At 41.8% G+C, this 27,768-nt stretch overlaps 1 protein-coding gene across 1 annotated transcript in view; it reads left to right on the top strand.

Moving 5' to 3' along the window:
- ca16b (carbonic anhydrase XVI b) overlaps window positions 1-27,768 on the top strand; it is a 159,587-nt gene that overhangs the window by 120,627 nt on the left and 11,192 nt on the right. Inside the window, exons 9-15 of the mRNA XM_054783787.1 lie at window positions 6,637-6,821; window positions 12,354-12,462; window positions 12,537-12,586; window positions 13,472-14,198; window positions 15,714-15,852; window positions 20,136-20,227; window positions 21,304-21,395. Coding sequence (XP_054639762.1) covers window positions 6,637-6,821; window positions 12,354-12,462; window positions 12,537-12,586; window positions 13,472-14,198; window positions 15,714-15,852; window positions 20,136-20,227; window positions 21,304-21,395 — 1,394 coding nt within the window. The remainder of the gene's footprint in view (window positions 1-6,636; window positions 6,822-12,353; window positions 12,463-12,536; window positions 12,587-13,471; window positions 14,199-15,713; window positions 15,853-20,135; window positions 20,228-21,303; window positions 21,396-27,768) is intronic.

The following is a 27,768-nucleotide window of genomic DNA, read 5'->3' as shown; positions in this document are numbered from 1 at the left end:
CTGAGGCAGTCTTGTTTATCAACGATGTATTTCCCCTGCAGACGCCACCTTTTCTTTGACTCTGATGTGGCAGCTGTAAATGACATTGGTGCTCTGGAAGACATGCTAGCGTGCATGTAATAAAGCCATCCTCAAAGTTTTATCATCATAGGACACATGCTGAATGACTAATTAGTTGCCACTTGCCAAGTCGTTCTGCTTGATGGCGGCCATGTTTTTCAACCAATGTTGCTCAGATTTCACGCACATGTGCTTGTCCGTGCCCTAAAGGTGTGTAGCAAATTTTGTGGTGATTCAGCTAAACACCGTCAAGTTACAGCGGGGTGTTTTGTCAAGCGCATTGAGCTGCGTGAGAAATGTAGCTATGGGGCTTAATAACGGCGCCATCATGTGGTGGACTTGTCAGAAAAATATTAGCACAGGCAACACAGTAGGGGGTGCAAGCTTTTGTGCCCGTGTGTCAATAATGTCCACTTCATAGGAGCAGATTCATTTCACACCACCAAAGATACTGTCTTTATCTTCGATAATGGCCGGCGTCGCTTCCTTTTCTGAGCTTTTTACGATGTCTGATTTGACTCCTCTTTTCACTTTCTTTTACATTGACAGACTGCGATCAGAAGAGTCTGCCTCACGCTTGGGAGACATCACAAGCGTGACCTTGTCCTTCCGCAGTGTAGCAACGCACATCATCCGCCCCACGCACGTAGCTAGTTCTCTGCCAACGTACCACGAGGCTTGGTTACGTTCTTATGTTCTCTTTAAAGCCATTCTGCAGCCAAATGTGTTTCCCAGTGTCAGAAAGCTTGGTCTCAGTCACAGGTCATGGGTCCTCCAACGGGACAAGTAGACAAATAAACACTCAAGAATTGGATTATTCAGAAGTGGCCTTCTCTGAGCCCTGTTTTCAAGGAATAGTGCACTTGTTTTTATGTTGCCCAGCATCCACAATCCTTAGGTGTGACATGAACACATGTCTTTCTCTTTTCTGTGGATTCTAAAGATATAAAAACCGCAAAACAAAAAAAGAGGCAGCTAAGAATACACGCAATGGGACGCACCTATTCCACCTATAAAGCCTTCTGAAAAAAGTAACAACAACGCTCCATTTACATAATGTGACCTGCATATTAACCAACCTACAGCAGTGCTTCTCAGATACTTGGGCGGGCCCCCCTGGGGGGCATGAGAGGCAGGGAGAACTTTCAATATTAGAGCAGACCTGGCAACATGTATGAATTTGTCGTACTCTGCATGCAATTTGACTGTTCACTGCTCCAAATTTTGTTACATTTCATTGGTTTCAGTTTTGAGTTCAGTCTACAGCACAGATAAATAAATAGACATCAGTTTCTCAATAGTATTTCAAATGGGGGGCGCGAAAACACTTCTGTCCCTCAGTGGGGGGATGGCAGAAAGTAATTGAGAACCACTGAGCTACAGCGACATTGTTATGATTATTGCTATTAACACTGTTACGCCCAAGAACTACTTTAGTGGCATAGTGACACCTCACCACGCCACACCAGCTAGCTACTAGCGAAACGTAACACTACATATTGCTGCTGTGTTTGTTTTTGAGGTGCAACGTTCGTTTCTATGTTGCTATTGAATTCAATGCACCTCGGAAGGAAGTTCCGCTAATGCTTAAAATGACCAAAATACGTCAAAAATTATTGCCGAAAATGATTGCCACAAATATGTTTTGGTTTTGGTGCGCCTAACAAACTAGTCGAGTGCCACACATGGATCACTCTGTTTCTGTAAAGAATACAAAGTGGTTCTATTAAGAGTTGCGACACTATAGACAGATTCCAGCTAGGGAATCCTTCAATCATCTTTATTAAGTGTGTGTGGGTGGTCTATGTGTTCATAGAACACACACAGAATGATGAACAACTCTGTATCTGTCTCCTTTCTTCCTCTTTTCAAGCGCTGTGTTGTATGTATGCTGATGGGGCGTTCAGGGCACTATGTATTTCTGAATGTTTTTTTTTGTTTGTTTGTTTTCTATTCGATCGGTTTTAGTACACTTTGTGGTACAGTGGAACCTCGGTTTTGGTTTGCCCCAGTTGTTGTTGTAGCTGTTTTTTGTCAAAATGATTGCCACAAGTATGTTGTGGTTTTTGTACAAACAGTGCACCTAACAAATTAGTTGAGTGTGACTCGTCTTTGTGAAGAATGGACAGTGGTTCTGTTAGAGTTGGGACACCATGGACAGATTCCAGCTAGGGGATCCTTTAATCATCTCCATTTTATGTGTGTGGGTGATTTATTTGTTCATAGAACACACACAGAATGATGAACAACTCTATATCTGTCTCCTTTCTTCCGCCTTTGAGCATTGCTCTGTATGCTGATGGGGCATTCAGGTGCACTGCCTATTTCTAAGTGGGTTTTGTTGTTGTTTTTTACTACCCCTGCAAAAAAAAAAAGTTCAAAGTGACATAAATTTGATGAGGAAGGTGAGAGATGCTGTTGGATTCAAGGAAGAAGTGTACCAACAATTTCCACCACGTGCGCGTGACAGAAAATAAGCAAAAGAATCGCAAAGCCGCCTGCTGCAAAAGAGCAATGGAGATTAATGAGAAAGGCTGTAAAGTGGTGTTGTTGGAGAAAATTGATTGGGAACGCTGGTGATGAAGTTCTCTAACGAGGCCGATCAGCCGTCATCGTTAATATGTGGCGCAGCTAAAATTGAGCCGCGCAAATTATAGTTATGAAATTGCTTTTGTGGCGTTACGTCGGGCGGGCAGAATGAATGTGGGCCAACATCTCTATTCAGTCAGTCTCGGCCCAACTGCAGCACTCGCCTCACCCTTCCTCGCCGTCTGACTCATTTTCTTGTTGTCTCGCTCACATTTCTTTTTTTTCTCTCTCTCTCGCCTGAAATGAAACAATACATAGTAAGAGTAAACAATAGGACTGCTTTATCCTCTGTGGTGACAGCTGTCAACATTGCTGTGTGTGTGTGTGTGTGTGTGTGTGTGTGTGTGTGTGTGTGCGTGTGTGTGTGTGTGTGTGTGTGTGTGTGTGTGGGTGTGTGTGTGTGCGTGTGTGTGTGTGTGTGTGTGTGTGCGCGTGTTTATCTCCACTATAGAGTTTGGTTGAACATGTCGAGCGAGGCTGCATTGTGCTTACATTCCCAACATTTAAAGGCCGGAAAGCTGTGAAAGATGTCGACCCTTTTTGTGAGCTTTCATTGTAAAAACAGCAGTAAAAGCTGCAATATTTAGGGTGGCGTCAACCCAACAGACTTTAATAACGCTAATGATTTACTTGATTTTAAACATGCTTAACAAAGCTACATGGAAGTACATCGCTTGTTTACACTTGCACGGTTCAACACGTTTGAAAAGGAGTAGGAAGAAGCAGAGCTTAGTTAATCCTACCCCTTCTCTGTTTTTCAGCAATTACTGATTTACTGATTGTGATTTGATGAAAGTTAATAGAGTTTGTGGATGACTTATGCAGTAATAAAGAAGAAATGCATATGCAGTAATACCTTGTTAAATGCGGTTAATTGGTTCCAGAATGTCCATGAAGTAGGATTCGATATTAATGAATGGAATATTTTCAAATTTGTGACATAGAAAACCTGTTTACGATCTTCTAAATACGTGACGATGTTTCTTGGGCTTTGTACTTGTATTTGAGTTGATTTAGTTAGATCATTTAGCCATTTTTATGTTTGAAAATGCTTAATTTAATAATTTAATAAGTACAATTTGCTAAATATGCTTTTTTTTACTAATAGTACGCTGTATTATTCAACCACAAAAGTTAATTCATTTTTGAAAAAACGCAATATAGTGAGGGAGCGATAATCGAACCGTGATATTGCGAGGGATTACTGTTTTTAATAATTAATCCTAAATTATTGCTTGAGCCTGACTTATGTTCCAGTGTCATGGCACCCATGTAAGATGGCTCTACCCCCTCCAAAACCCCCCGTGGAGCTTGACATGCACCAACATAACATTCAACCTTTGCGTCAACGGTGACACGGACTGCAGAGCTGTGATTGGTCTTTTTTTTTTGTTTACATTTCCAGTTCAGCGCAAAAATATAAAGAAATATACCGTACACAAATATGAGTAGTCACATGAATAGGATGTAAATATGTACAATAAAAGTGACTGATGTCCACATCCATTAGCTCCAGCTCCAGCAACAATCGTTTCTGACTACACTGGAAGCTGCATTTTTCACAATAAAAATGTTGAGTATAGTAAATAATGCAATATTTCCTTTAATATGTCATCATTCACTCTGTAATGTTGTGGAATTTGCTTTTGTGATTTGTATTTTCTCATAGGCAATTTGTACTGTCTGTCAAACATTGGTAGCATTTCTTGAAATGCTGGCTTTTCAACTGTATCAAAGAGCAGCATTTCTTTTGCAATTACTTTTTGTGAACGCACACATTTTTGCACTGTTGCCGACTAAACATCTTGATGAGTATTGACTGAGAAAGACGGCTCTGCGTCTCCATGTGTAGTTTGTTTTTTTTTCCCCAGATGGCAAAACTGTGTTGGGTGGATATGTTTAAAGTTCATTTTGTTGCATTTTATATTGCTACCGCTTTCGATTAAATGTTTTTGTGTTGTTGGGCTCACCATCATTGATATTCTCACACGGGGGCTGTGGAACTTGGCTTTGCAAGCATCTTTTTCCCTCCTAACTTCTACGTTACCTTGCATTGCTCCTCACGAGGCTCCACTCTTTTGCTGTGTGTGTATGCTAGCAGCCCCACCTCCCCCCAAAGAGACAAAGCGACTGTATGACTGACAAGAGATCTCACTCTGTTTGCCGTTGTTCTGTGAAGTGTCTAGGCGTTGAGCTAATGCACAGCGTGAACTCTCTTCCTGCCTGCAAGAGACGAAAACAGACACGCATGCACATGACAATATTTGGCAAAATTATTGAGTCCACGTTCATTTATCATTTGATTAATTCATTTATTTATTCTGGTGAGGCAGTTTTTAATCATGTTGTAATCTCACAAGCTCTCATGATACCCCAAGTCTATATCCTGCATTCATGTATGCATTTTACAACGTTACTGTTGCGTTTGTAGTTATTTATTTATTCATTCTTAATCTCCATATATATATTTGAAATTATTTCTAGTTATTTATTCATCTGTTTTTTGAATATTTAGATTTATTTCGTATTTATTTATTCAATTGTTTATTTATTTTAATGCATTGTTTTCCCTCTTTCCTTCATCACTCCATATCTATCTACTAGGGGTGTCATGAGACACTCATTCACTACATGAGACGATACACGAGATTGGGTCTACGAGAACGAGATTTTAGCATTTTTCTTAAAATGAGAAAAATTTTAATAATGACAAAATACTACTAATACATTTGTTTTGCTACGTTACACGATTCTGCATTCTGTGTGAATGCTAGCGTCCCCGCCTCCACCCACCGAGAACAAAGAGACTCTGACTCTGTTCATGTCGTTGTTCTGTGGAACAAATGCACCAAGGTGCTGAAAGCAATGCACAGAGTGAACCCTCTTCCTGCCCGTTTGGAGACGAGACAAGAAACACAGACACTCATGCACATGGCAATACTTTATACTGAGGCTGGCAAAATAATGGAGTTCATTTTCATTTATTGTGTGATGAATTCATGTATTCATTATCGTCCCAGGCCTAGTGTCCACGAGATATTTCTGAACGGAAAATCTTGTCACGTTTTAATCTCGCAAGATCTTGTGACACCCCCAATTGCTACCTATTTTTTATTCTCTTCACTCCCTGTTACATTAATAAGAACTTAAATTAGGATTAAATAAGATCTGCTTCTTCCTGCTCCTTTTCAGACGTGTTGAGTTGTACAAGTGTCAACATGCGATGTAGTTCAGTGAAACCATGACCGTCGTGTACCCAGAAGATGTTGACATTGTAAAATCCCGCGTTGTATATTCCCAAGCGAGTTATCTTGACACCAAGTTCAGCAGATACAATGAACATCATTCCAGAAACAGCACAAGATGTTCTTTCTTTAAATGTTAAGCCACCGACACCCGACATCTGACAAGTTCTAATACAATTCACACACTGTCACACTTCATCAACACCCCGAGTCTTTCTTGCTATTGTTTTTTCCCCCCATGAGTCCTCTCTGCTGATATATTTTTTTTTTCTCCCACCCCCATACCTTCTTTCTGGTGTCACGGCGCCGTCATTTGCACCGCCGCCTCACAGTGTAAATGATTGTGACAATTTCAATTTGTCAGAAATCCTGCGTGCACATGATTAGTTGACATTGTTTCCTGATTGCTGTTGCCCCATTGTGTTGGGTGCGGAATGTCCAGATTGTCAAACTGGCAGACGGTTCTCTTAGTGAGCGCGGTGCATACTGCCACCTTGAGGTCATCGCGCATGCTCACCTTCCTCACCTGCGTCCCCTTTTTTATTGCAACGATGGAGGCCTTGTAACGTTGTAACGCAAATTCCAAATTGTCTTTCTCCACACAGGCCCCCAGTGGAGTTCCTGTTTAGACATACATAAAATGATCATCAGGCCTTTCATCTTGGGCCATCTGCATGCATATATGCATACTGTATGCATCGCCCCCCTTCTCATGCTGCCGCCTTCCTTCCTCACCTTTCAGTGTGCAGCAGTGCTCCAGTGAGCATGAAGATCCAACCGCTGAACCAGACGGCCCTGATGGTGAGCTGGGAGCGCCCTCTGACCGTCTACCACCCGCCCATCACCAGCTACATGGTCTCCTACAGCTGGGTGAAGCGTGACGTCGCAGACGAGGAGACCTTCACCAAGACGGGGGATCAGAGCATGGTGCGTGGCGCAACTCCTCTGCTTAATACAGTCGTATTTATGCAATTATTTCTTAGGCATATATCGCTAAGATACTTTTTATTTCAAATAAAATCGCTGGTGTTCCCGGGTACCACTAGATGGAGCCCGCGTACCACCAGTGGTACTTGTACCACAGTTTGAGAATGGCCTAGATCAGGGGTGTCCAAAATTTTTCCACTGACGGCTGCAAACGGAAACTATGAAGGACTTTGATATTCTTCATATTTCATTTATTTAGCACATTAAGACCAATCCAGTGTCAAGATATGTTGGGCCAGGGGTGTCCAAAGTGCGGCCCGTTCAAAAAAACAACAGCAAAAATTTTAAAAAAGAGCAGTAATTTTACAAGAATAAAGATACTAAAAGAGTAAAGTCAAAATATTAAGAGAAAAAAAATAGAAATGGTTAAGGAAAAAAGTTGTAATATGATAAACAAACACAACAAAGAAAAAGTTGAAATTTTTAGTTGCAACTTTTTAATATTGCAATAATAAAGTCAAAATAGTGTGAGAATAAAGTTATAAAATTATGAGAACAAAATGTACAAGAAGAAAGTTGAAATATTTTTAAAACAATATTTTTAAAAAAACAGCAAAAAGGTGTATTGTCATGATATAATCTGTCACTGAGAACACAAAGCATGAGATGCAAGCTGTTAAATATAAAGAACATCTCGGCAGAATGATTCCAGTATTCCAGCCCCAAAGAAAAAAAGAGCTGTGGGCCACAAATGGCCTCCGGTCTGAACTTTAGACTCCCCTTGTCTACAGTAGATGCATGTTTGCAATATGTTTGTACTAACAGGATCCGGCATTTAAGAATGACTCTGCATGTAGCTGGTGGTTGATATCAAAGCCGCCCCACCGTCACCCCACCCCCACTGTCACTCACCTGTCACATGCACTGACAGCTCTATCTGATTTATCCATGAAGCATCCCACATGTGCACCTGGGGGTCCACCTGTTAGGATTTACTATTACATTTCCATCAGTATTAGAGATATCACAGTATTAGGACAGAGCTTGTCTGGGAGTTTTTTGTCCATTTGTCACATGTTGGACCTGAAAGAGGGGCTGCTGGCTCGCCATCTCTGTTCCAGTTCACGCCAACGGTGTTTGATGGGGTTCTTCCACACAAACCTAACCAAATGACCTTTTTTTTGTGCACTGGGGACAGAAAAGGGCCTTCCACAAAGTTGGACACATACAATTGTCCAAAATGTCTTGCCAACACAGACAATTAGTCCTGTCACGATAACAAATTTGGCTGGACGATCATTTTAAAAAAGTCCTACAAATTATTGCAGATAAATGATATTGGCAGCTTTATTTTGAGACCATTTTTCATGAAAGTAAGGATAATACATGGCATAATAATGCGAGTACACCGTATCAAACACCAAAAAACTTTCATTTTTATTTAATTATTTTAATTAAACATGTGCGTGGAAACATGATGTAAAACAATAGTTCCCAAAGTGTATCGATTAGGAAAAAAATCTGTCGAAAACCCGAAACGTAACGTGTATCATGGACACTACGCCATATTTCTGATTTTGAATCGGTGTCACTTTTGTTATTGTCTGAATATTAACCAAAAAAAAACAAGAAATAACGCGGAAATACTCTGCACAATGTGGTGTTATTCATCGGGAATCACGGCAGATGAAACGTAAGTTCCACCGTTATGTGTTCATTGTCTTTGTTACAAACCTTTTCATGTCACAGAATTACGGTGCGTAAACGTGTAGCACACTAACACACACAGCCCTGCCTCTTCCCACTGGGACAAACAGACTGAATGACTGACAGGTTCACTCACTTTGGTCATTCCGCTATAGAAGTACCACGCGTAGGTGTTGGGACAGATGCACAGAGTGAACCCTCTTGTCATCCAGCCTGTTTGGTAGAAAGAGAGGAGGAAAACAAACACGCATGCACATGTCAATATACAGAGCTTGTTTTTATTTATCATGCGGTTAATTGATTTATTGATTATTATGACAGGCCTGCGGACAATTAAAATGTATTAAATATTTCTGTCCCCCAGTGGGGGCTTGACAGAAAATAATTGAGAACTGCTGATATATGGTAAGTTGAGCTCTTTGACATCTCCCAGCCAATCTGTGAATTTAAATATAATAACAGGGGAAAATAATGTTCAGTCATGAAATGAATAGAATGAAAGAAAAATATAACGTATTATACTTTTATAAGGCTGCTATAACATCTAATGATAATCATTAGAAAATGTGTCCTGGTATGAAATAGACTTTGAAAGCTAATGTACTCCCATTAGTAGAACACAGCCATTCAGTGTTCCGCTGTCTTGTCTAATACAAACTGCCTTCTTTATAAAGTGAAATTTTCCAAGCTCTCAGCACAGTTTTGGGCCCCAGCCATCATGTTCATGCTTCCCTTCAGATCTTTCTTTATCTTTGCAGCAGTACATTCAATGTCTCGACAGAAATTTATCCTGCAGGGTTTATACCTACAGGCATGTTCTTCTCCATACTAAATATTCTGCTCTCGGCTCACATCCTCTTCCGTTCGTGGGAACCTGACACCCAGCTGCGCCTTCCCTTTAAAGTCCGCTGACCCCCTCAGCCCCCAACTCGAGCTGTCTTGCAGTCTGCATCACCGCCTTTTCACATACAAACTGCTCATTTTTTGTTGTTTTTTTTTTTTTTTTAAATCTGCCCGTCGGTTCAGAAGACTAGGATGTGCACCCTGGTGGGTCTAACAGTGAAAAGTGCAGCTTCATTTTTGTAATATTACAATTACCGATGTATTGAAACAAATGGTACATGTTCTTTGTTACATGGGAAAATAAAATTCACATTTCAATGTAAGAATCCTTGGCGTCAAACAGACAGAGATGCAATGTTGTCTTTTTAAAAAATGTTTTCGGAATGACTTCAGTGATACAAAAAATTCTATATGCAATTTCTCATGCCGAGTTACTTTAAAACCACCATGTATAATTTCATATTTTTATTTGTTAAAAAAATAATTTCCACTAAGTAGGATTCAATATTAATAAATTCAATATTTTTGTAGTTAGCATAGAAAATCTGTTCATGACTTTCTAAATACGTTATTTAGCATTATTAGAGCCCTCTGGACATGAAATAACACCCCTATAGTCACTGCTAGCACTCAGCTAACAGTTAACATTACCTAGCAACTTTACCTAGCTGACATCACACAAATAAGATAGGATAGACTCACACGTTAGCCTTAACAACATACTGTACTTCCTGGTGGCTGTTGTCTCATAAATGTGATGTTACTGACACCTAGAGACTAGTGTAGAATACTACTCAACTGCCGCTGCTTATTGATGCTTATTAAGCTTATTAAGGAGAGACTCGTGATGCACTTCAGTCGCTTTATTAACAATCAGAAAACACATAGACAGTGAACATTCACACAGGGGCTGCTGTCGGCCACTCTCTACACTGCTAACCTGCTGCTAGCACTCAGCTAACAGACAACTCTAGCTAGCTGACGTCACACACGTCACTTCCCACTTCTTAAAGGCGCACACAGCAAGTCACAGATACTGTATTACACTACACACTACGTATCAGACATGACATGTACGTATCAGCCATGACATGTACGTCTCAGCCATGACATGTACGTCTCAGCCATGGCATGTACGTCTCAGCCATGGCATGTACGTATCAGCCATGACATGTACGTATCAGCCATGACATGTACGTCTCAGCCATGACATGTACGTCTCAGCCATGGCATGTACGTCTCAGCCATGGCATGTACGTATCAGACATGGCATGTATGTATCAGCCATGGCATGTACGTATCAGCCATAGCATGTACGTCTCAGCCATGGCATGTACGTCTCAGCCATGACATGTACGTCTCAGCCATGGCATGTACGTCTCAGCCATGGCATGTACGTCTCAGCCATGACATGTACGTATCAGCCATGACATGTACGTATCAGCCATGACATGTACGTCTCAGCCATGACATGTACGTCTCAGCCATGGCATGTACGTCTCAGCCATGGCATGTACGTATCAGACATGGCATGTATGTATCAGCCATGGCATGTACGTATCAGACATGGCATGTATGTATCAGCCATGGCATGTACGTATCAGCCATAGCATGAATGTATCAGCCATGGCATGTATGTATCAGCCATGACATGTATGTATCAGCCATGACATGTACGTCTCAGCCATGACATGTACGTCTCAGCCATGGCATGTACGTATCAGCCATGGCATGTATGTCTCAGCCATGGCATGTATGTATCAGCCATGGCATGTATGTATCAGCCATGACATGTATGTATCAGCCATGACATGTACGTATCAGCCATGGCATGTACGTATCAGCCATGACATGTACGTCTCAGCCATGGCATGTACGTATCAGCCATGGCATGTATGTCTCAGCCATGGCATGTCGGCTGGGCTCTGCTGGCTCAGTAGCCAGTCTCCATGCAGTGTGCAAGGTAATGTAATCTAACGTCATGTCTCTAACATTACGGATCTCTAGTGACCACAATACTACACATAACTTGTCTTTCAATATTGTTGGACTAATATTAGGCCACAGTCAACCACGAAACAGCGATCATTTATTCATGAATTATTTTTGATAAAACTGTGATATAGTGAGCGAGCCATATTCAAACTGTACGCACCGCACCGTGATTATGGCGTACGGTTTCATCCCCGATGTATGGAGTCTGGCGTGGGAGGAGGATTAGACGAAGCACAAAATGATCTTATATAATAGCTTGTGTGATATGTGTGTAATTAAAGTTGTGCTTCATATGGAGAAAACACATGGGACGCCACTTTCCGGAACTTGGAAACGAGTGAATAGCGAACAGATTGTGATGAATACGCCGATGAAGTGGTGCTGTCCTCATTTTGAGGAGCGCAGACATTTGATATGGGGAAGACTTTTAATATTTTTTTGAAACTTGTATTGAACTTTCTCTGTCGCTTTGCCTGCTCAACAACCCCGGAGTTGTCTGTTGACAGCTTTTTTTTGTTTTTTGAGAACAGGGATTGCAGTGGATTGTCTCTTTGCTTTCGCCGGCTTTAATTAATTTTGTGTGATTGTACATTTATAGCACAGACACTTAATTCCACTGTCAGTGTTGTCGCACGTGGCTGATACATTAATGCCGTCACTTTTACTGAGAGCAGTCTCTCAACGTCTCCCTCGCCTGTCAGTTCTTCTTATTATGCTCCCTTAGCATCCATTTCAAGTCTGGCTTTCTATATCTGTACACCTTTTATCGGAATTGTCTTGGAGAAATACAAGCATCTGCCTTTTTGAGCTGCCTCCAGCTCCTGGCTTGTAGTCGAGCAAGTCAAACTAATGAGCCTGAACAGGAGTAAATGTATTGGGACACACTTAATCAATCAGCAGTTGGGCCAACAGATGAATTAATCATAATATTAGATGTTGTTTGGTTTGCAAGTGGCTCTTCAATGTGTTTTTTTTTTTTTCTTGCAGAAAGCAGTCATCACTAACGTGTCCCCAGATGTGCTGTACTTGTTCCGAGTGCAGGCAGTATGTCAGCATGACCTACGCAGCGACTTCAGCCAAACACTGCTCTTCAGAGGTAACCTTTTACTGTTATTTTACATTTATTTCACCTGCAGCATATTAACATTTAATTTCTCCTTTCAATTCCAGCAAATACCACAAGAATATTTGAAGGTTCTCGTATTGTGAAGACAGGAATGGTAAGCAGAACACCAGTGTCTTATTATTACTTATTATTACTGTATTGTTACAGTATCCCACAGCCACGAATACTAACCCATAAAAATGCCCCTTTTTGATATACCAAACCATTTTACAGTTATTAACTACATTTTAAACTCAGTTTCACACACTAACAAACAAATATCGGTACAGTACTCTCTCTACCGGTTAATTGGTTCCAGACCGATGATGAGACCGTGTTAAGTAAATTCCCGTGAAGTAGGATTCCTTATTTAGAAATTGAATATTTTTGGAGGTAGAGCATAGAAAATTTGTTTATGACCTTCTAAATGTTTTTTTTAACAATATTAGAGCCCTCTAGACATAAAATAACAACTCTATAATCACATTTACACTCTTATCACCCGATATAGTAGACATAATAAGAGGAAATGAGCCATTTAAGACCCGCACGGTGGCCTAGTGGTTAGCGCGGTGGCCACACAGTCAGGAGATCTGGAAATTTTGGGTTTGAATCTCCGTTGGGCATCTCTGTGTGGAGTTTGCATGTTCTCCCTTTTTTCCGGGTATTCCGGTTTCCTCCAAAACCATGCACATGCTCATTCCTTTACATGTATGATGACTCTAAATTGTCCCCATGATTTATTAATTATATATTTTACAAAAACCGTGAAGCAGCAACCTCTGCACGATTCATAGCTGCAGCACTCTTTTTTTTTTCCCCTTGCAGATAGGGCCATCAAACCACTTTCTATTAAGTTCAATGGTATATGCATGCAAGTTGATCATTTCAATTGTCCATTGAGGAGATATGCTGGAATTAAAATGGTTGCTGACTTTTGTGAGATACTTTAGCTTGCCATGTGTCCTGTGGCTAACATCCTATACGCTTCCTCTCCCAGCCTACGGTATCTCCGGTGTCATCAGCCGACATGGCTCCCATAAGCTCTGGTTCCTCCACATGGACGTCCTCTGGCATCCACTTCTCCATTGTCTCCATGGCGACAGGACTGGGCCCATCCTCCAGTGGCAGCCAGGCGACGGTGGCGTCTGTGGTGACGAGCACCTTCCTGGCAGGCTTGGGTGTCAGCGGAGGGGTCATCTCCTCGTTGCCCAGTTCCATTTGGCCCACGCAGGTGCCTCAAGCCAGCCGCAGCCCCCCACATTCCTCAGCCCCGCCCGCAAAGCCCAGCACGGAGCAAGCGGCGACACAGGCCTCGGAGACTCCTGCTGAGGAGAACAAGGCCACCCCCAAGGGCGAGGAGGAAGAAGATGATGAGGGGGACGGAGAAGGGGAGCAGGAGGACAAAGGTGCGGAGAAGAAGAGGAAGAACAAGACGCCTGCCGATCATGAGGAAACACAAGCCAACAGCACCGTGGCCAAAGAGTCCATCCTCCCCACCCCTGCATCCACAGCCAAAGAGAAGCCCACCCTGCACGGCAGCACGATAGCTGCAAGCACCGCCCACAGCCACTTGGCCCCGACACAGAACAACCTCACAGTCAATGCAGTCACTACTCAGGAGCCACGGAACGACAGCGCAGAGATGCAGATTCCACAGAGCTCCACTCTAGCGCCAAAGATCAGCAGTGATGGCAAAAGTCTTTGGCCGTTCTCCATCCATACCGGTGAGGCCCCATTTGAACCGACGCAGCCACTCACACGCTGACAGACAAGAGTTTGTCTCCGAATCGCAAAAAGTGTGGCTCATTTGCTACTCAAACCACTTGAGCATAACAAATATTTTGATTCAAAGACAAAAGCTCCAGGCTTTTGTATCTTAACAACACAAGCCTGAGGGCACAAAGCTGCTAGGGATGTTGTGCCTCAAGGATTTCCTTTGGGTTTGTTTTTTTAAAGAGTTGGCGTTAAGAGAAAGCTGGAATTGGATTTTTGGTTTTTGATGAAGGCATCTTGTTTAGCTTTACTATAATTTAATAAATTGGTGTATTATTAGTGCAAACTTTCTACACTCTTATACACCACAGAGGAGTATTGGGCTTACAATACAAAAAAAGACACGGTTACTATGTGAACGATAAACCCATGTGACCGGATATCTGGTTTGACAGGCGAGAGATGCGATTGCATCGGTTGCAGCCTTCTGGATCGATAAGAATCAGCCATAAATCCTTAGATGAATGGATTGGAGCGACATGGACTAGCAACCAGTTGACAGTCTCTTAACCAACGTGAGAGCCTGGGCTGCCGGCGAAAGGATTGTCGCACATGCTCCGTAGCTTAGCAGGGCTGAAGACGAGAATGGACCTCAATAGCATTAGCAGCATGCAAGCTAGTCACCAGGAAAGATTTTCAACATATGTGCATAATAGCGATCTAATAAGACAGGAACAGCAAAATTAAAAGTACGAAATGAATACAGAGCCACCGTCCACCAGTACCACCCTGGACTTTGTTTTTCAGAGAGGTACACTGAACAAATATGCACATTAGCACTCAATAAGGTCATCAAGTCTTACCTTTATGCATAGTATCAGCATTTGGGATCAAACATCAGGTGAAAGGAAAAGGGGACAAATACAGTACAGTAATTCATCAGTGCAGCATGGGAGAAGGTTAGATGGTGCCTTCAAGGACCGGCGAACAAAGTGGGACAAGACGCCGCTCGCAACAACTTAAACATGCAAAAACTGGGCTTTCTAACTGTATATTTGTATTAATTATTAATTAGGTAATCAGTTAGGCCCTAGACCAGTGATGCCCAATGTGTGGCCTGGGGGCCATTTGCAGGCCGGAGCTTTTTTTTTTTTTTTTTTATTGGCCCGTGGCACATTCTGAAAGTATAATTTAACAAGAAAATTAAAAAATAAAAAAAAAAATGGCAGCAAAAATGGGAAAGTCAGCAGTAATTTTACAAGAATAGAGTCAAAATGTTAGGAGAAAAAAGTCCTAATTTTACGAGAATATAATAATATTAGGAGGAAAAAATAACATCATTTTAGTAGCAGAAAGTTGAATTATTAAAGAAAGAAGATGTTATTTTTTTAAGTTGTAATATTATGAAAAACTAATAAAACAATGAATACAGTTCAAATTTTTGGAAAATTAGGTTACAGAAAAAGTTTAGACTTTTTCATCCTCATAGTGTGTTTAAGTGTTTTGTGCTGCATGCTATTTTCCAGAAAGGACCACTTTATCCAACGTGACCCGCACGCCTCACCCCGGTATGGGCAGGATGGTGTGGATCGTCCCTTTGGTGGTGGTGTCTGCTCTCACGCTGCTCTGCCTCATCATGCTGCTCATCGTGATGGTGTACTGGAGGTGAGACTGGTGCGAGATGAAGTGCTAGGTTGTATAAGCCACTGTGGCCAGACTTGAACAAAGCAAGCGCGGTACATACAGAATCCCTGGCACTTAATGCATGAATAACAGGGTTGTCAGCCTCACGGGAGTCGTCCATTTTTTATCATACCATTTTGGGTGACCCTCCCCGCCTTCCTATTACGACCCCCAGTCACCCCCCACCCCCCGCGTCACACTCTCTCTTACATTTCAATCTGCCTATCAGCCTGTCAGTGGCGCTTTTATTTGTGTGCCACGCCATACATGAGGGCCATCGGCCTCTTTGGCTTGAGGCAGAAGACCTTAAGGCCCCCGCCGTACCGACAGCGGTCCCAGCTGTGTTTTCATCTGCTCGGCTAATTTCCAGCCACGCAAGTGAAGTTCCAGTAATTACACAGGCCAAGCCACTGGCACATGTGGGACGGTTAATGAGTTACAAATAGCACTACGGGCTATTTCCTCAGCTGGTCTCATGCATATTTATTTACTCCCTTAAAGGATCTGCATTATTATTTGATCTGTGGTATTTGAATCAAGTATTCTCATCATTATTCTATTGGGGATCAAATTGACTTTTGCCCAATCAATGAATATGGAGAAAACTCTCAGTGGATTCCAAGTCATTCATCTGCGGCTGAGAATTTTTTTTCCTAAGCAGAGCTCAGGTCAAAGTTGTAGTTGGAATTATTTCAGGGTGCGTATGCATTTTGTTGTCGTTGACTTTTCCATACTGAGATTGTAGCTTTTGAAAGGTCCTGGAGTGCAGCTGACTTCACTTGGCTCAGCATCTCCTGCAAGAATGACACATATGCATTAATGATGGGCTACAACTATTACCTCATTGTAAATGCAATAATAATAGTATTAGTAGTATAGTAATAGTGTGCTGAAAACAAATATAGAGTGATGGTAGAAAAAAAATAGATGGGACAACAGTAGAAAGTTGAATGAAGTTTGATAATGTGGTGTGCTGTCCACATACGGTCTTGTTGTTTACATGTTTTATTTAGCTCACTTCCTGACCATCCATACTGGATGCTCAATACAGTTAACGTATCGCACCGTGACAATTGTTGGTGGCCTAGGGCGGCTATGATTCACAGCAAACAGACTTCACTACGATGTGCTGCGTTGAATGATAAGATTAGAAAACGCCAACGTCACTGTACACTCTGGAGCGGGGCTAGACACCTGCCATGGGCACCAGCCTCCCCGCTTCCACGGAGCTCGGGAGTATAGAGCGGGGGATATCCACCCGCCGTGGCCGAGAAAGGGGGTGCTTTAGTCGGACAAAAACATGGCACTCTCTCGGCCAGTTCAGTCAAGTGGAGTCCCTTTGCTACTTTAAAATACAACTTACAATGAACAGGCTAATGAGGTCGCTATCTAATCGTTGTCTAATCATTTCTTAAATGCAGTAGATTGCAATGAAGTCAATCACATGAGTATACAACACCCTCTGCTGGTAGCAGTAGTAAACACAATAAGAGACACATACAACAGAGCACCAATAGATCACTCTCATAGACCACAAGGACGCAGAACACAATGCGTGTTCATACGCTGTAAAAGGTTAGGTGGTCGGAGTGATGTGCTGAAGCATGAAAGTCTTCCATCATAGTGTGAAAAACAGTGTCAGACAAAAGTATGCAAGACCATGAGAGGCTTGGAGATCACAGCTGACCATCCAAGCTGTTGTTATGACAACTCTCGCAGTTCACAGACAGTATCCGCTCCCCCGGGAGAAGCAGGCATAATGATGGACGACAAATCAGCTCATTCGCACTCGTCTTTTTCTGGTTTGCAGGGTTTGTCTTGGTGCAAAGCTGTTTGAGCCCGGCCCTGCTTATGAAAAACATAATACTCATTTCATATTTAATCAGTAAAGCATTTTTTGGAAGTTTGCATCTTCTTACTTTGTGAAAAGTTAAGGTCACAAGCGAGAACTCCCATGGACTTAATTGCTGGGTGTGCAGCACACATCTGGACGCCTCTGAGGCGTTGAGCTGTTTGTTGGAGCTCACAGATGTTTGAGCCCGGAACAAATCCTGTACAGTCGTGAGTCGGGATGCCTCGGCTCTTCCAACTGTCATCCTCTCAGAAAAAGCCCACCTTATTCCCACTTTCTATTCCCTCAACGCAAGACGATCCAGAGGGAGGTGTGGACCTCGCTGCACCACATCTGCGCCCACTGGGAGATTGATTGGAATTCGGAGGCTGTGACGCAAACCGGGAGGGAGATACCCCCCCCACCCCATCCCACCACCAGCCCCCGAACTCCCTCACCATTAGTTGCCCACCCTCCACTCACCATTCCATTGCTTCTCTTTCCATCTGTCCATGCCTTTGTTGTTTTGCTTGCTAAAGAATGACTAGCATCTGCACCCTCCTCTGCAAGTACAGGTAGGATCTAACCTTGCACTGCTGCTTTCCTACTTAATTGGACTTTTACTTGTTTTCATCCACTATTACTGAGTGCCGTTTCTACTTGACAGCGTAGGATAGTTTGGAAAAACAAGCATAAAACATTGTGCAAGATTAATTTTGCCGCATAATTAACACATTCATCATTTTTGATGCTTTGGCAAAAAGTAAAAAAATGGATGTACGTAACTAAACTAAATGGATGAGCTTGCATAATGTAATGTTAAATAACTTTTTTTGCAGCATGGCTGTTCTCGCACTTTGCTACAAGAAACTGACGAGCACGTGGAATAATAAAGATGTAGTCCCTTCTGCTCCTGAACCGCAGTGCACAAAACGGTGAACATTTGTCAAAGCCTGCACCCCTACCGTGTTGACAAATACACCACATGGGGGCACTAGTATTAAACCCCATGACTTGAAATTTCTCACACAGGTCAATGCACCCACTGTAACTTTACAGAAATTAGATACACCTTTAGTGGACTGACAAGCTTGCGTGTGTGTGTAAACCTTGAGCATGGCTCTCGAGGAAAAGGCTTCTTGAGACGTCATCTGTACTTCTGTGTAGAAGGTGTCGGACGTTTCGCTCCTCATCCGAAGAGCTTCGTCAGCTCGGATGAGGAGCGAAACGTCCGACACCTTCTACACAGAAGTACAGATGACGTCTCAAGAAGCCTTTTCCTCGATGGACAACTCCTGTACGACTGAGAGCCTACACAGACGCTTGAGCATGGCTGTGTTTCAAATGGAATACTTCCATCGGTACAATTAGCATGGGTGCTTAGTTCTTGAGGGCGCCAACAGTGTATTTCTGTCCCAGATCAGTTTCTTTCATTTGGAACTTTACAGTGCAACCTTGGTTAGCGTGTTTTTCTGGTCAAGGATGGAAATTTCAACCCAAATTTTGCCTCGGTTTGCGTACATTTTCTGTTTAGCGTACAATAAAGGATTCAGGATTTTTTGGTAGACAGCAGAATTCATGGTTCCATTTATCACAGCAAGTCTTCCAGGTCCTGAAGCAGCAAAACAGCCCCAGACCATCACACTACCGCCACCATATTTTACTGTTGGTATGATGTTCTGTCTGAAAAGCAGCGTTACTTTTACGCCAGATGTAATGGGACACACACCTTCCAAAAAGTTCAACTTTTGTCTCGTCGGACCACAGAGTATTTTCCCAAAGGTCTTGGGGATCATTAAGATGTTTCCTGGCAAAACTGAGACGAGCCTTAATGTTCTTTTTGTTCAGCAGTGGTCGTTTTTGTCCAGTGTCTTTCTTATGGTGGAGTCTTGAACACTGACCTTAACTGAGGCAAGTGAGGCCTGCAGTTCTTTGGATGTTGTTGTGGCTTCTTTTGTGACCTCTTGGATGAGTCATCCCTGCGTTCTTGAGGTCATTTTGGTTGGGTGGCCACTCTTGGGAAGGTTCACCACAGCTCCATGTGTCTGCCATTTGTGGATAATGGCTCTCACTGTGGTTGGCTGGAGTCCCAAAGCTTTAGAAATGGCTTTATAACCTTTTCCACACTGATAAGAGCTCAATTAATCTCAATTATGTTTTAACGGGGGGGGGGGCAATCACATTTTCACACAGGGCCATGTAGGTCTGGATTTTTTTTCTCCCTTAATAATAAAAAGTTTCATGTAAAAACTGCATTTTGTGTTCAGGTGTGTTGTCATGGACTAATATTTAAATTTGTTTGATGATCAGAAACATTTAAGTGTGACAAACGTGCAGAAAAATAAGAGCTTTAGGAGCATGCTAATGCCGATGTTCATACATTTATGGTTGTGTGCATCATTGTTGTTGATGTGCCTGTCATGTGTCCCTGCAGGAGGTTTTTCCAGACTGCTCATTTCTACGTGGAAGAGAGCAGCTCTCCTCGGGTGGTGGCCAATGAGAGCATCCCCTTCATCCCCATACCAGGTAAAGCAGAACCTGCACCCATCTTCTGTAGCTTTAAAGATATTCTAATGAGTTGACATAAATTTCATTATTTAGGACACTAATGCAAACTAACTGTCTGCTAATTCAGGAGGTATCCTCAAATCACCATGAGCAGCTCTCAGAAGGCTTTTTCTCTGTTACCTTGATGTGCATATTTGCACAATTTATGTTCATTTACATGTGAAATGACTGTGGGAGCCCCCTCTGCTGCTAAGCACTGTGGCTGTCCTTTTTTTTCTCTCTCTCTCTTCTTGCTTTTAATGTTCCCGGCAGTCGAGGCGAGCACTGGCTGGCTGCTAGTTGATATCAGGCTTAAGTTTCTCTGTCACAAAGCTCTGTGACATTTGAAGACTGAGATATCGTAGTCACAAAGCGCCGCTGATGTCGCCATCGACTCTGCATTAATTCCGCTTTCATTCCTCGTCTCCTCCTTTCTTCCTTTTATTTGCATTGCAATGTTCCCACAGCATATATTGTCAGAATAACCCAGGAAAGGGAAAGAGAAAGTCACAGCGCTGTGACCCGAATGGGATGTGAATTTTTCCAAGTAATGGAAATAAATGTCTGGAATTGAGATGTGACGCAGTGAGACAGACGTTAGGGCTAATCATTTAGCATGAAACATTACATGCCTTCAAGACCTAATCAGCTTTCAGGTTTCTTTAAGCGTCTTAAAAGGAGGACGTTTTTGATAAATGGAGACGTTGACACACAAGAACGCTGTAGCGACAGTGGCCCCTTCAGGCCCCAGCTGCAGCGGTGTGTTAGTTTAAACATTGGCCAGCATCAGTAGCCATGACAGCTGGGACCCGGCCTCTATTGTCCTTGTGTGCGCTGCTCCACCAGCCTGATCAAAGATCCCTCATGTGTGACCTGAGCGTGATTGGACTCTACCCAGGCAGATGCTACCCTCCGTAAATGCCCAAAATACCGGAATTTGTGACACCAGCTATAGCACTGTTTTGTGAAGTGGTGTTTTCTCATTGACAAAAATCAGCGTTTTATGTCTAAAGCGCATTTGTAGTGTGATCAACGCTTGCTTGTGCCCCGTGTAGATGACATGGAGGCCATTCCTGTCAAGCAGTTTGTCAAACACATCATGGAGCTCTACAAGAACAACCTGCAAGGCTTTTCAGAGGAGTTTGAGGTAAGTACGCTATCTACGCCAACTATGCTATCTTAATACAGTACAGTGGAACCGTGGTTACCGTCATTAAGTCGTTCCAGAAGGTCCAACTCTAACCAAAACAGACATTAACCAAATCAAATTTTCCCATAAGAAATAATGTAAATCCAATTAATATATTCCAGAAAGCCAATAATGTGAAGCCAAAATAAGTTTTCCTAGTTTTACAATGATAGTTTTACATGCAGAAAATCATTGTAAATACATAAACAATGAATGAAAGGGATAAATGAACATTTAAGGTTGTGTTTCCCTCCATTGAAGACATGATTCTTGACGTGACTAAAAACAGGAAGGTGGTGGTGGTTGATCTCGTTGCCACATCGTGTTTTTGGGAACAGTCACGTCTTTGATGAAGATAAAAGTAGCCATAAAAGTTTCTTTATCCCTTTCATTCATCATTTATGTGCATTAAAAACAGATAAAAAGTGGCAGGTCATTAATGCACGGAATGGGATACACCTATGCAGCCCACAAAGCCCGCTATTAAAACACCTCCAAAAAGCTCCAACAAGGTTTTATGGTTTTATATCCATGCTGTGAGCATGTAGTAACAGCTACATTCATGATAACATGGAATACTTACAGTATTTTGCTCATTTGAAGCATTAGCGGAACTTCCTTCCTGGGTGCATTGATTTCACATAGCAACATAGAAAGGAACGCTACACCTAGCGTTAACTTTTCCAAACTCAAAAACAAAAACACAGCAGCTCCAATATGTAGCGTTACCTTTCGCTAGTGGCCTGAGGCATTGTGAGCAAGTGTGTGGTGAAGCTAGTTGCTAGCCGGCTAGTAGCTAGCCGGTGAAGTGTCACCATGCCAGTAAAGTAGTTATTTGGCGTAACAATGTTAATAATAATAATGATAATAATAATAACAATGTTGCTGTAGCTTGCTTAATATGCAGGTCACATTATGTAAATGAAGCGTTGTTGGTGCTTTTTGGAGTTTTTTTTCAGAAGACTTTACAGGCCGAATATGTGCGTCCAATTACATGCACTCTTACCTGCCTCTTTGTAAATGTTTTTATATCTTTAGAACGCACAGAAAAGTGAAAGATGTCTCACGGATGATGGGCAAACCTTTTTAAAAAGTGCAGTTTTCAATAAAGGGATAGTTTGGATTTTTTACATGAAGTTGTATGACATCCCCATCAGCATCGTAGTCCAATAACAGCGACTTACCCCCCCCCCCCCCCCCCCCCCTGGTCTCCTAAGTCCAGTTCTGGTCAGATTTCTGTGATGAAGAACGTAGTTCCGCTTCGTTGCTGCGGACAATGAAGTGAAGAGTTTGGGTAATTTGCTTAGTTATTGGACTCCAATGCTGATGGGGATGTCATACAACTTCATGTCAAAAAATCCAAACTATCCCTTTAAGCTATTCCCCCTGCAACCTGTGTTAACTTTTTGAAAATCCAATAGTGTTTCTCACCTTCCTTATCAATGTCTGGTGCCTGTGGGTTGAAAGCTGTCTAAAAGCCTATTTATCTAACACTGAAATATGCAGTGCACTTTACAACTCATCAGTGCTTCATAGGAGGAACAAAAGGTGACAGAAGCTGAGTTATTCATGGTTTTGTATGAGTTCTATGAACAAATAAACCACACACACATAATATAGATGATTCATGTATATATTGGCCACAATCTGTCTACAGTGTCCCAACTACAAAAACAACTACTATCCATTCCTCACATACACTGAGTCACCAACACGTGGATGCTTTGTCTGGGAACGCGATTCTGCGGAATGATATGGCCGTAGAAAACCGAGACATATTTTTGCCAATAATTTTTGTTGAAAATCAAATCCTCCGAAAACGGGGGCACTGTTGTTTCAGGTTTATACAGTATGCACGTCAAGCACAATCTGTTCCTGGATGTTGGCTGACCTCTGATTGCTCTTATTTCAACAGTGTTAATTCATCATTTTCATCACAGTGATTTGAGGATAACTAATCAAAACAAATGCACGTTGACAAATCTGTGACAAAATGAACTAACCGTTTTGTCAACAAACAAGGAGAAAATGTTCACAGAAATGAAACCCAATCTTATCTAACTTTGTCTTGTAGAGGGGAAGCGACAAGTTAGCAATGTATCCAACCACAGCTAATTTAGTTGCGTGTAGGAGAGGGGGCGGAAGATGAGTTGACCTCGGAGATCCAATCAGAACGACTGTCTTTGAAGTAGGGCTGTTGGACTTTCCACTGCCGCAACACGACTGTGAGAAAGAGAAGAGTAGACATATGGACACATTTCACGTTTGACGCTACGCAAAACAAGACGCTGTGTAAACCATGTGGAGCGATTATCGCTGCAAAAAAATGCAACTAACTTGAAGTGACATCTGCACGCGAGTCATCCTGACAAGTGAAGCGAAGAGACATGACAGTTTGCACAATTACCCGTCATTATTTACATGTGTTATGTTTACTGCTGTTTTTATCGCTGAGAAAGAGTATATGGGCTTTATCCTCTCAGTGGTACGAAATTTTGCATGCCAATGGCATGCCAATGAGTTAATTGATTGTTAACAGGTGTAAACTGTGCGGGGCTGCGAGTCAGTGCACAAAGAACATTTTAAAATGTTCAAAATTTGTGGCATGCATAATTTCCATGAACTAGTCGTGAATGCAACGCGAACGTACCGCCACCGCACCGCAACCTGTGTGCAAACAGTGCTGCCGTTCCTATCACAGCTATCGCAGGGTGTCTCATTCACAGGAACGATTTCACTTTTCCACCACCCTCTTGAAGCAAGTCGAGGGGAATTCTCAAGTAATCTCTGTAGCCTCTTGCGTCATCCTTGTGATTTTCTGTTAAAGCTAATGATAATGCCCAAAGCGATGTCTTTTCGTCAGCAATTCCCTCCCACACTGTCAGTTGCGTCTTTTTTTTTCTTGTTTATTGCCTCCTTCCTGCTCTTTGCACATTCTTTATCTGCAGCTGTGTGAAAATATAAACGTACCTTTCTTTTTGTCATGATTCTCTGGAGTTCAATATCTTGCAAGTCACTTGCAAATAGAGGAATTAATGAAGCTATAGAGGTGATGCCTTCTGGTGCGTGGCGTCACGCGGGACATGTTGGATACACATGTGGGAACAATGCGCGTTGTGCGTATTATTGTCATGCACTCGACAAAAAACAGCTCTTGACAAGGTGTAAATAAGTTGTGCGGGAGCGTGGTCATTTCTTGCCAATGCGTACCATTTGCGGTCATGAATTGCGTGCCAAGTGCGTAATTTATGTGCAAACAGAACGCAAACAGTGCACAAACTAGTCTTCACGCTTTTTAGGTGTGCCATAAATCAATATATGAATGACATGTTTTGCCACGGCGAATTGTGTGACAATGCAGAGGCAAAATGCATGCAAGTGTAAACGGTATGCAGTAGTAGTATGCAGCCACGTGCGTTATGCAGAGTTGATTTATTGCTTCACACAGTCGTAGTTATACTGTGTCATATTATTCAACATCTGAAATGTTTTTTTATTTATTTCAGGTAAAATAACATTAACACCAAGGTTTGTGTGAAATTGTTTACTTATTCATATATTCATTGAGAACAGGGTCTACTTTTTGTTCTGAATGTTCTTATTGTGTCGAAATAACGGTGCTTTCAAGAAAACTTGAAAGATGCCTTATCCTTTGTACTTTAGATTTTAGCTGACTATTTAGATGACTGAAGTATGACTAAAACTAAATTAAAAACCGCTGTCAGATACACAGAAATAGGCCAGTCCAAGTCCGGGTCAGACATTCCCGTGAGTCATACAAGTGTAAAAATCAGTTACCCGCTGTCAAAGGTCGCATATTACACCATTTCAATGGATGTATTGAAAGTGTGTTATCCTTGCTGCTGGAATGTAGACAGTTTAAAAGTCATTTTAGTAATGAGTGTGTGTCTCCAGGAAGCACAGTTGTCTACTGTATATCCACTTTTTACAAGTACACTGTAACTCTGCACTTGTCCAACGTAATAGATGCTACATATCACATTTTGCCAGGTTCACAGTTTTCCTTTAATAAAGGTTTTACGACAGAACTACATCATTAAATTTCCATTATTCCCTATTGGACAAACTGTAAAACAACATAGCATTAAGGAGTGGGACAGGAGGATGCAAACGTTAGCAACAGTAATGGCCACATTTTAACAGCAACATCATGGTCGGTTAGCCTATTTACTGAAGAAAAACAAAGCAATCACAAATGACGGATAGCTGGCAGAGCTCCAGACGTTATTTTAAGATGTGTAGTGAAGCCTGTCATGGAAAGCCCCAACTTCAAAAACAGGCTCAAAGGCAGGGGTGTCCAAAGTGTGGCACATTCAAAAAATATAATTTAACAAGAAAACTACAAAATTTGAAAAATCAGCAGTAATTTTACAAGAATAAAGTAAAAAATATTAACAGAAAAGTGTGGTAATGTAACAAGAAAACTTTTTCATTTTACGAGAATAATGTCGTACTATTATAAGGAAACATAGCGTCATTTTAGTAGCAAAGTTGAAATATTAAGGAAAAAAGTTGTAATATTATGAGAAACAAACCAATCAAAACAAAGTTAGAATTTTTGGAAAATTAGGTTGGGAAAAGACCCGCACGGTGGCCTAGTGGGAAGCATATTGTCCACATAGTCGGGAGATCGGGAAGATCTGGGTTTAAATCCCCGTTGGGCATTTCTGTGTGGAGTTTGCATGTTCTCCCCGTGCGTGCATGGCTTTTCTCCAGGTACTCCGGTTTCCTCCCACATTCCAAAAACATGCATGTTAGGTTAATTGGCGACTCTAAATTGTCCATAGGTGTGAATGTGAGTGTGAATGGTTGTTTGTCTATATGTGCCCTGCCATTGGCTGGCCACCAGTCCAGGTTACCCCGCCTCTTGCCTGAAGTCAGCTCCCCGCGACCCTGATGAGGATAAGCTGTGTTGATAGGTTGAGAAAAAAGTCATAATTATGAGAAGAAAATGTATGAAGATTTTTTAAGAAGAAAGTTGAATTATTTGGAAAATGTAGGGGGGAAAAAAAACAGCAAAAATTGGAGGAAAAAAACGAGCAAAGACCAAAGTACATACTACAGTGTACTACTACTGTCGTTCATTCTTGAAATACTGTATTTGTCACTTCTTAGCATGCGTTACAAAATATTAAAGTGGCCTTTACATCCTTTCATTTTTCAGTTTGTGGCCCTTTGGACATCTCTGCTCTAAGGACACACAGAACATCATTAAAAAGTACATTTGGCATAACAAGGAGCCATTTCAAAAGTGTTATTTTAAGATGCAACTATGAAATGATGATTCATGAGATGTATTCCATTGTAACCTTCATGCATGTTCAAATAAAATGAAACCCAACCAAACCAAGATGTGTTGTGCAGCCCGCTTGTTCATATTTTTTTCCACATTTTATTTATTTCTTTTTACAAAGTTCACCTTTGTGAATTGCTGGGGTGCACCACAAACATGCCTGCTTGTGTCCTTTTTTTGTCCTCACTGGTGTTTGTGGAGCAGCGCTTGAATGCATCAGAGCGTTCAGCCTGAACCCATTGCCCCACAAAAAATGTGACCCCCCCCTTATGAAGTAGACCTGTGTTCCTTTCCCCTTCAACTTTGCTGGTTTTGTGTGGAGAAAGACATTCAGTATAGGCGAGACTTGGGGTTAATTAGGGTGAAAGCAGGTCAGGCGAAAGCTTCACTCGTGAAGGATGCTCTTTAATTGGGTCGTTGGACGTCCCCCTCATGCGCTCATTTGTCATGTAAATACAACAACAACACGGGGGAAGGTGTACCTGTTGGTAACGACTGCTGTATATTTCAAGAGTAGGGAAAGGAAGGTTCAGCACCGATGCTCTGCTGAAACAAATTACTTTTTTTGCTTTGCAGCTGATAATGCAAGGCATCATTTTAGTTGGTGTCAGTGAGGTTATGTTGGAAATGTCTTGAATAAATGAAGGTGTTATGGATTGTATTTATTGGCAGCAAACAGCAGAAGGGGTCATTATCACTGGTTTACCAAAAACATTTTTTTTTTGCTCTAAGGCAAGGATGAGAATGGGTGTGTTTTACTCATTTTGATGTGGTGAATTCAAATTTCTCAACAGTTTTGCTCTATCACCTCTAGTTTTTTTGCTTTCACATATCTTTTTTCAAGTACATCGCATATAAATTCTAAATATAATGAGTTTATTACATCTGTTACAAAGGCATATTACAAAAAAACAACATAGATACAGAACACTGATGGAACTCAATTATTTGGATAACGCAATACACAGAAATCCTAGCAGGGCAGACGGTTAGAAGTGAGTTTTTTTGGATGATCTT

Source organism: Dunckerocampus dactyliophorus, chromosome 8 (genome assembly GCF_027744805.1).
Source record: "Dunckerocampus dactyliophorus isolate RoL2022-P2 chromosome 8, RoL_Ddac_1.1, whole genome shotgun sequence".
Classification (NCBI taxonomy): Eukaryota; Metazoa; Chordata; class Actinopteri; order Syngnathiformes; family Syngnathidae; genus Dunckerocampus; species Dunckerocampus dactyliophorus.
This window is presented reverse-complemented; position numbering and strand designations above follow the sequence as displayed.